This window comes from Gnatocerus cornutus, chromosome 7 (genome assembly GCF_029298725.1).
Source record: "Gnatocerus cornutus isolate USDA-ARS CGAHR chromosome 7, icGnaCorn1.1, whole genome shotgun sequence".
NCBI lineage: Eukaryota > Metazoa > Arthropoda > Insecta > Coleoptera > Tenebrionidae > Gnatocerus > Gnatocerus cornutus.
The window spans coordinates 8,542,392-8,553,060 of record NC_142239.1 but is presented as its reverse complement, the minus strand read 5'-3'; the positions used below and the strand labels follow the sequence as shown (position 1 = coordinate 8,553,060).

General features: G+C 33.2%; 1 protein-coding gene across 1 annotated transcript; it reads left to right on the top strand.

Moving 5' to 3' along the window:
* Positions 1 to 7,082: 7,082 nt before the first annotated feature.
* LOC148170716 (uncharacterized) lies at positions 7,083 to 10,397 on the top strand. The gene is made up of 2 exons (XM_088042247.1): positions 7,083 to 7,689; positions 10,234 to 10,397. The coding sequence occupies exons 1-2, from the start codon at positions 7,308 to 7,310 to the stop codon at positions 10,395 to 10,397; spliced, it is 546 nt and encodes a 181-aa protein (XP_087898373.1). The 5' UTR covers positions 7,083 to 7,307.
* Positions 10,398 to 10,669: the final 272 nt, after the last annotated feature.

Below are 10,669 nucleotides of genomic sequence, written 5' to 3'. Positions count from 1 at the left end.
TTATATGCTGTACTTATTGTCTCAAACAAATTTATCGATAACTCTTTAAAGGCGGTTTAAAAAAAATCACATTTTTCACAAATTTTTACGAAGAAAAATTTGAGAATTTTTCTTTTAAATGGACTGTTTGTTAACCTCCAAAATCAGCGGTTTGGAGGTTTATTTTCTTCACTTGGCTTCACAATTTTTTAGAACATTTTTTAAAAGTTTTCTGCAAATATTTTTGCAAAAATATTTTCTACAATTTCAGGTAACCCAATTTCGCTGTTTGTCACGAGAATATTTGCTTGAAAATAAATTCTTAAATTTTTATTCGTACAACTGCGTCCAACAATGAATCGTACAGTTCTGTACCATCTATGAGCTGTTTTGTGACTTGTTCTTTTCCATTCATTATTGGAAGCAAACTGGAAGCCGTTTTAAGTTCAAATTTTCCTATGTTTGAGGAAAGGTCTGAATTTGTGTTATTTTTATTCTTTATATTTGCTTCTTTAGACGTTCCCGCAGACAACGCCCGTCTAGATTCTAAAATTTCCTTTATTTCCGCTATAATTGAATTTATACCGTCTACGTACGGTTTTACCTTTTGAATGTCCGCTACATCATTCTTTTTTGCGTTAAACAAATTTTGCAAAGCTAAACATCGATTTTGAAAATGACCAACCTTTCCTATCTTCTTTTTGGTGGTTTCAATGTTTTGTCTTCGTTCGATGCTGTCCTTTCCTAGGTTTCTTGCAAAAACTCTAATGTCTTCGTACCGGAACTCCCGAAAAAGGTCCATTTCTTTTTTCCATGCACTTCACTATCGCTTTGCACTTAACGCTACCATAACTAACCTAACTAGACCAGTGTCGAAGCCTTCAAAAAAGGTAAAAAGTGCAAAAAAATTGTAGTAGAATGAAACCTATTGGAAAATGTTGAGAATATTACAAAAATGAAAGGAAAAATAAATTACGGTCGATTCGAGGTCGGGACGTGGGAGAGGGTTGGTTTTTAAGGGTTAAAATCGGTTTATCTCGATTTCCGGTAAACAAAAAAATTTTCAATCCATCAAACATTAAGATTGCAAAATAAAACATGGGAAAATGGTTGTTAAAAATATTCAAGATAGGATTTAAAGGAAATTTTATCTAAAAAATGAGGATGTTATGATTTTTTTTTCAGTAAAAAGCTGGTTTATTACAGTTTTATTATATTTTTGTCATAAAAAAATCTCATACTATACAGGCTGTCCCAGAACTCGCGCCCCAGAGAGAAAGGGCTTATGGAGGCAACAATTCTGAACCAAAATTTTGAAACCATAATTTTTTAACTCAAAAAATAACCGAGATAAGACAAAAAAATTGTAGCCAATCCCGAAGCCGAACAGAATTTGAAAATTGGTAACTATGGACACATACTATCATCCATTGGTCAGTTAAGCCATTGAGTATAAAAATAACAGAAACCACCCAATGCTAATTTTTGTAACCAAACGAACGACTTGAACACCAGTGGGCGCCACAAAAAAAACGCTAGCGCCACCTATGTTTCAAGATGGTCGTCACACACCATCTAGTGGTCAAGATTTTATAACGAGAAGCTAATCTTTTTTTGTGATGACGTCATTTCTTTGAAGGAGAATTATTTATTGTTTTATACTTTTTTGTGGTTTTGTTCTACCAAAATTTAGCGTTATAACAACAAAACAGATTTTACAACACGGTTTTTAATTTTTTTTAATTGTTGTGATGGACGATTTTTTAAAAAATGATTTGAATTTATAATTTTTTTTTGGTACAGATTTTTTTAAAATGAGATAAGACGTTTTTATTTATCAGTCACTGACTTTGGGCCCCACCTTTGCCAATTTTATACAATATAATTTAATAAATGAATTGGTGTAATAAATTAATAATGTGTAGAAAATTAGAAGCTAGAAATTAGAAAAAAATATTTTATTTTAACATTAAAAATTAAAATATGTAAAACATTTGAAAAACTTAAATACATTTAAAAATTAGTTGAGGAAGTAGCGTTCTGAAAAATTAAAAAGGTTTTAAAAGAATGATATAATATAATAAACATATTTACCATTCCGGGTCAGAACCAAAAAGCAAAAGCAATTTTAATTGCAACAACTGTTTCTTTTTTAAACGAATTTTCACAATCAGCTTCAGGTTTTCTGTTATCAATAGACACCTTGGAGTCGGCGGCCGTTGTATTTTAAAATTGGCGCTTTCCATTTTTTTAAATAAGCGTTCACGTCGACCTGGACGATTTCGACGACGTCGAGACATTTTATCAAATACACGTGACGATTAGACGAAAATACAGAACAAAACAACCAGCTAGACATTAATCTCCTAATTTATTACTCACACTTTAAACTATATTTGTGAGAACTAGTGAAGTAGGTAGTTTTGTTTATAAAAAAATTAATAGAGCTGAATTTATTAGATGTAGGGGAGAAGTGACAAAATAAAGTTTATTGTTTTATGGTTTGATTTTACTGTTTGTTGCTGGCATATGGTAGTTGGAACGTACAAGTTCCAAATTGTAAAAGGTTGGCTGAAAATAATTTCATATTGTTAAAGCTTAATGCACACCGCGTAAAATCTAATCAGCGAAGGTTAAATCCGCGAACGGCGAAGTCCGACTGTAGTGATTTACCTTCACTTTTTTTGTAGATCACTTAGTCGTTTCATATTGTCAGTGTTCTTTTCAAATGTTTTAATTAAATATGTAATATGTTAAATATCAAATAAACTTTTTCAATTTTATAGCTATTTTGATTAAGAATTCTTTTAGTATATCAGTTAATTAACTTACAATTAGTTGCCAAATTTTTAACGGTGATTACAAGTAAAATTTTTACCTCGAATTTCTTATTTCGACGTCTAAGCGGCAACATCTGCAACCTCAGTTGAGAAAATATTTTGTTACTACTTTGTCTCAGATGAATTTTTGGCGGGAAACTTACTGGTGGAGATTATCTTGTGTATTACTGAATAGTTCTAACCTTAAGCTAAAGTTTGATATCAAATATTCATTGAGAAAAATTGTTTACACTGACGAAAAAACTGTTTTTTTGCGCTGCTGTATGCCTTTGTAAAAATTGAGATTGCGGTAGTTGCCGCTTAGGCGACGATTTATTGGTTTGTAAACTAAATATTTAGACTAAAAATTGTAAGTTACTCTGTATAATGTTCACTCCATTTCTTTTAGATATCCCCTAGATATTATTCTCGATATTATTCTCAAAATTCCCTTTAAATATTTATTACTGTACGTGCTTAAAACGTCGGTGAAGATAGAATTACATACACATGAACAGAGTCGTATTTGGAACCGATTTTATTTAGATTATTGGAAAGTGGAATCTTTATTACATTAAAATTTGGGATATTGAGACATCTTTTTAAGTTGATTTGAGAATATTACAAAAATGAAAGGAAAAATAAATTACGCTCAATTCGAGGTCGGGACGTGGGAGAGGGTTGGTTTTTAAGGGTTAAAATCGGTTTATCTCGATTTCCGGTAAACAAAAAAGTTTTCAATCCATCAAACATTAAGATTGCAAAATAAAACATGGGAAAATGGTTGTTAAAAATATTCAAGATAGGATTTAAAGGGAATTTTATCTAAAAAATGAGGATGTTATAATTTTTTTTAGTAAAAATGCTGGTTTATTACAGTTTTATTATATTTTTGTCATAAAAAAAATCTCATACTATATAAATGTTTTTCGGAAAATTTTTTAGTTCAATAATTTCTGCTCTTTGATGGTATTCCTTCGGCGTTTTCCGATTCTAGCAAATCTTGGGAATCTTCAAGACCATCACCGTCGAATATACTGTAATATATTATCTCTTGTATCGTTACTTTGAACAGATGAAATTTTTTCTTTTGAAATATTTCCGAAAAACCCACCGCAAAGGAAGCAATGAGATTGAAAATTAAATCGAAGGGCGTCTTTATTCATTTCTTTTCCTTCCTTGGAGTTTTTAGATCTTGAACTACAGAACGCTGCTATTGCAGTTTCACTATTATATTGACTTTGACAAGTTCGATGAATAAAAGCAGACGTCATAGTATCAAATTTTTTGTATTTATTGTCGATTCTTTTCTTGCTGGAGATGACTAAACGGTTCAAAGCTTTTTTTTTATTTCACACATCGGCTTATCATCTCCCTTATTGCAGATTATACAAACAGATTCATCCATACTGATAATCTGAAAAGACAAAATCAAATTAATAATGCCTTCAATTTTATCATAAGTATAATTAAATTTGTTTGTGCAAAATAAATAAAATTATTATTTTTTAATCTTGTACTAAATTATCATTTGATTTTAATTTTGTAGGTTATGTTACGGTAATACTCTATTTATGAGAGAAAATATTACTATTTTTATCTTAGAGCTTACTCATTACGACTCGTCGTTGTTGGCTCTTGATCTCCTCAGGTGTTCTTGTTCGACTTCTTGTTTGATTTTTGCTTTTTGGAGAAAATCACTAACATCCACTCCGTCCTATTTAATTCCAGTTTTTCTTCTATTGCCTGTTTTTTTCCCATTCCGGCGGCTTCCACAATAATTTGTTCTGACTTTGTTTGTCTTGCTCCGCACATCTTTGGTTATTTGGTGTCAATTTTCCATTAGTTTCGGTGGCAGAATCGCCATGTGAGAACGTGGGACATCGGTCGGTGATTCTCTTGAAGGATTCGGAACACAAAATACTTCGACTTTATTTTCGACTATTTATTCAACATCGTGAACCCGCTACATTCTTGTAAATACTCGTAACAATAATTATTTCGCTTCTAATTTATACCGTCTTAAATATCAATGTCTTCAACCTTGGCTAACCCACTCATTGGCGTGTAGTCAGTATTTGACTATACTACAGCGTGCAATAGATTTCATTTTTACAATGCCTAAATGGCTTGCGTGCAATTCTTCTGACAGTTGTGTTCTTCATTTCGTTCGTGCTATTATTCTGTGTCTCCATGACAGACACTCTTGCTCGCATATCTCTTACTTCCTGGAGAAGTATGCCATATCGATTGCTGATGCGCTAACAGTTATCACCAGGTTTAAACTTTCTTCTTTAGCTGGCTGTGATTCAGTGCTTTTTATTGGGTGTCTACTCAGCATATCTGCTATCTTGTTTTCTGTTTCATTAATGTAATTGATTTTGTATGAAAATCCTGACAGATATTAAGCCCATCTGTGTAATCTATTCGAGGTCATTGCAGGTATCGCGCATTTTTAGTCGTATAAATTTACCAGAAAAGTTAATAAGAGAAATGCTAGAAACATCTTACATAATGTATACGATAAATTAAAAACTGTCGACCCTAAAACACCTTGCTTTCACCTGAATGATGTCGTAAGAATTAGTAAATATCGCTTATTTTTTCAAAAGGGCTATTTACCGAAATATTCAAATGAGGTCTTTACCGTTTATAAAGTGAACAACACCTATCCAAGTACATATTTATTATGCGACATGTTTAATGAAAACATAGCCGGGAGTTTTTACGAGCAAGGATTACAATTACTACCACCTTCATTACATGGCGTACACTTGGTTGAAAAAATACTTCGCAGGAAAGGAAAAAAGGCTTATGTGAAATGGTGGCAAATGGATGATAAGCACACAACTCTTGGATTAATCTATCAAACATCCTTATTTAACATGTTTTTTTTTAATAAAATAAATATATTTAATCATTTGTTTATTCATCAAAATGACATTTTACATCTAAAAAATTCATTTATTTGTAATATAATAAACTCGGGATATATGTATCGTAACTTCATCAATATGTTGTTGTTAGGGGTGTCGTCAAAAGTCTTCTCTTCTATATGCTTAAGGGGGTCGCCACCATGCTTAGCTGGTTTCAGTTGAAATAATCTTTGCAGCGACTCTTTTCCAAAGTATAAATAATGATCGATACCATTGTTCTTTTGGACCAACAACATCTTGTATTGTTGTTAGATTACTCGAAGGGTGAATGTGGGTGTTGATTTTATGATATTCATTGGTTGTTTCCCATCCAAATCGCTGAAGATCCACTCTTTGTGTTGTGGAAAAGTGAGAAATTTTTTTTTTGTCAGCTCCACCCCCGTTGGTACACCAAGTATTTTTCCCAAATGGATAATTGAGGTAAAACGAACCTTCACATCTAAACCGACACTCACATACTTTGATTTGCTCTTGTTCAAAAAGAACATACGCTCACCCACCAACATGGGGTTTGCATATGGAGGACACACATAGTCAACAGTATTTTCTTCGGAACACATCTTGAACTAACCCTCTATTCCATTAGCCTCTTCAATTTATACATTGTAGCATTTTTTTTTTGTTTCCAAGGTTACTGTTCAAGGTTGCTTAAAAAATAGTTTATCGCCGGAGCTTTGCTTAACTTTTCCGTCATTTTTAAGTAGTAACTGCTGCTACAACTTTTGAAAGGTTTAAAGAAACCGTAGAGCTGCAGGCTGCAATGTCATAGGTGTGCAACTAATTTCGACCATGCTGTATACGTGTGGAATTCGCGCATCGCTTCGGTCAACGTCTCGTCGATAATCAAGGTCAACAACATTTCTTTAACAGTTTTTATTGTAAACCAACATCATCATATCATACATACAAATCTTATAATAAGTAGGTTGCTCAAAATATATTCAATCCTATAAAATATTAACTTTTTATTACTAGCACAAAGTTTTGCAAAACCACAATCCTTTGAATACTTGAGATGTTCTTCGGAAATTACGGCCGTTGAACGAAATGCTCCCAGGTTGACGTTGCAATGAAAACAGCGCACAATCAGGTCTATTACGGTGAACATTGGTTTTTAGTCAATATTGGAAATCGGATGTTGAATTATCTCAATAATCCAATCAAAGGCCTATTACGGTGCACACATTGTTTGTGCTAACCAACATTGGGTAGTTTTCAATATTGAAATTCTAAGGCGCGTGAAGTTGCAGCGCGACAGGTGCACCATTCTCATGATTCGCGCAAAAATTCCTAAATATTTTGACAGTTGTCAAAATGTCTAGCCTTTTCCCGCTGTTTTCCCGTTAAAACGTAAGAACGAGTGTGGTGCGCAGTTAAACAGTTTTATTAGTTTTGTGTAGACCATTTGCCGTGTTGAATAAAAAAATGTCCAAAAAACGCACGAGTAAGACTCAGTTTAACATTTATGTGAAAATGTTGGACGAAAACCCAATACTTCACACAGGACGTCTCCATCCCAAAGACAGTCAAGAGACTGTTGAAAACCTGTGGGAAATAATAAGCACCGAGTTGAATGTATGGTATGTTTACAAATTTATGTATTTTGAAGTCTTTTTGGAATTGGACATACTATGTTAAAATCAAGGCAAGAAGAATATTTGTACATCGATATGTAACAGGTGGTGGAACTGTAATTTTGTTAATTTTAACGCATTTGGAAGAAAGACTGCTCCAAATTTTAGGCACCGTAACAATTCAAGGGTTACAGAAAATCACAGAGTTGGGACTTGATTTTGAAAAATCACATACATCATTAGTACAAAAAAATACTATAATTTGTCACATTAATTTGCATTTCTGCTTGCAGGGCATGAAACAAAAGGGTGTTCGATATACAATAAAGAAAAAAAAGAGTACAAAAACGGCCAACAAAATTGATGGAAAAAATTGTAAAAGTAATTCCCAAACTGTTTTCTGAATTGAATTATACTTTTGTAACGTTTTTAACAGCGTTTATAACATTTTGTAAAGCTGTTGTAAGATTACTGCAATTATATGATATTTAAAAATATTGGTTAATTATTCTTTGTCTTATTCTTTGACCTTCATTGTAAAAGTTGTTGTTAGGGAGTGGAGCATCTATTTCATTCTCATTATCGTCAATAATATTCTGATTTTCAACAGGACCTTCTGGTGGTAGATCTTGGCGAGTCATACAAAAATTGTGCAAAATAGCACATGCATTAATAATTCTAGCAGCTCTATTTGGTGAATAATGAAGTGATCTTTCAGAAAAGCAACATCTAAATCTGGATTTAAGTACTCCATTTAATCTTTCGATTACGTTGCGGACGTGTTTATGCGAAGTGTTGTAACGTCTTTGTTGATCATTGTGCCCTCTCCCTCCAATAGGAGTCATCAGCCACGGTTCAAGAGGGTAACCGGAATCTCCAAGGAGCCAACTACTGCGGTGTCCATTTTCAAAATCTGTGACTAAATGATTTCTGATAGCACTGCTTTGCCAAATTGCAGAATCATGCACTGATCCTGGATATCGTGCACTGACAGCAAGAAGTTTTAAGTCGGCGGCAACTATACACTGAGTATTTATGCTATGATATCCTTTACGATTTAGAAATAAAATTCCTGGATTTTCATCATTTATGGGTGGCGGAAAAATTCTAATCTGGGTGCAATCAATAACACCCACAATTCCAGGAAATCCCTCCAATAAGTTTAAGAATTTTGCTTTTTCTTCTTGTTTTGCAGCTTCTGTAATAGGAAATTTTACGAAGTGTGAAAAATGTTCATTCAATATATTTGTCACAGCAGTAATACTATTGCTAACAGAAGATTGACTCATTGGGAAGCTAAAATCTTGGGCAACCGATTTTTGATAACTTCCCTGTGCAAAAAAATGTAGTGCACAAAGTATAATTAATTGGTCTGGCAGCGCAATCTCTTCACGAAGTCGTAGGGGCAAGAAAGGACTGATCAATTGTATCAATTCATGAGCATTTTGCCGTGCAAGTCTGTACACAGATTTAAAAATTCTTTCAGGAAGTGTTAAAGGGTTTGAAGCGTCCCTTAATGTTCTTTTCTTCACGTTGTATGCTCGCCTTAAAATAACGAATATTTAGGAAAACAAATGCAATAAACAATAGTAGGTACCTTTCTTCTTCATTTCTAATTGCTCTTATAATCAAAACAACATTAAAATCCATTTTGTCTACAAAAAGTACACAAACCAATTCAATTCAGACCAGTCTAACGTCTCCTTAAACTATGAGATATCCAATGTTGGTTCTCTTTTAGATTTTATGTCACCGTAATAGGACTGATCTGTATTTTTTTCAATAATCCTAACATTTTCAATAATTGACTCAAGAAACAAGAACCAAGGTCCACCGTAATCACTTTTACTCAATTTCTTGGTTATTTTTCAATAATCTAATAGATAACCAATAACCAATGTTCACCGTAATAGACCTGAATATCGAACTTCTTGAGGTAGTAAATCTCGTTGTGGGCTAATTTTAATGGATCAACATCTTTTAATGGCCAATCGTGACATGTCAACAACCGATCTTCAAAACACTTCATTTGTCTCATCGGGTATTCGATAATATCTTCAGTCAAGGTGTTTTTGCAACACTATGCACTATTTCTTCTTCTAAATACTCATCAAAAAATGGAACACTGAATCCCACATGAATGACTGTCTTAGACGGAGAGCTAAGGGAGACTGTCTCCGGTTGGTGGTCGGGCGGACACTGCCCTTAGATTAGTTAGAGTATAGATAGCCGACTCTATCACTCTCATTTTGATACCGAATCTAGCGCAATCTATAAAAATCTGGCCGTACTATTTTGAAGAGTCTAGACAACAACCACACCAAATGATGGTGTTTGTCTTTGCTAACTACAACATTGGTTTTTGTCTTTGCTATTTTAAGAATAGGTTTTTATCGTTGCTATTTTTTCTTTTCATAGATTTGATAGAAATTAAAACAAAACAAAATATAAAATAAAAGTGTATATTAAACGCAATAACAAATACCGGAAACAATGAGTTATGATAACTGCGTTAACACATCCCAATTTTCAATACCTAATTCAAGATCATATGGTTCATACTATACAATGATCAACTTAAAATATGATGATTAATCAATTACTTACTAAACAAACACGTTTTCAACAACTAAGAGAAAATGTTAAATAATAAAATCCACTTGATGTTTTAAAGGAAAAATTGTTTGTTGAACAAATGTATCAAATTCAATTACATCTCCCAACGTATACATTTAAAAGAAAGCATAAACTAGAATATATGAAAAATGGAGGTAGACGCTGGTACTCCATATAAATTAAACAATAATTACATGTATACAAATACATTATTTGTGTAAGATCATTCGTAAGGATTGACCACAATCAACCCAAGTTAACAATTATTTACCAGGCCAAATTTAAAGCAGACAGCGGAAAAATTTTCAGTGTGCTTCCATAAAAGCACTTTCAATCAAAATGTCCCAAACAAACTTGAAGTTTTTGGTGGAATCGACGATCCTGGAATTGTTAATCCGCTGAAGCGAAATATTAGTAACATTTCTGTTACTGGAGTGTGTACTCCGAAAATATTGGTTCATATTAGATCGTAATATATTGTAGCGTTTTTCGTGTTCGTTAGATTATTTATTAAACCCAAAAACGACTTTATAACAACTTTTCAACAACTCTTGCACTATTTTCAATTCTCTCCTATTTTTCTAATGTCAATCTCCCCTCGCCGCCTCCGTTGTTGTTCTCCCTACTTGATTTCGCTCTATCTGATCCGTTACATTGCCCCCTTCTTAAATACTCTTCGTCCCGAAGTGTTTTTTCCGGTCAGCCTGTGAGCAAACTTGCATTTAGATCCTCTCTTGCATCGAGA

What these genes read in the sequence shown, in the direction of transcription:
- LOC148170716 (XM_088042247.1), top strand. Translation starts at nt 7,308, where the DNA reads ATGTATGGTATGTTTACAAATTTATGTATTTTGAAGTCTTTTTGGAAT. An exon ending in TGATGGAAAAAATTGTAAAA is followed by an intron (nt 7,690 to 10,233) that starts GTAATTCCCAAA and finishes AAAAATTTTCAG; the next exon opens with TGTGCTTCCATAAAAGCACT.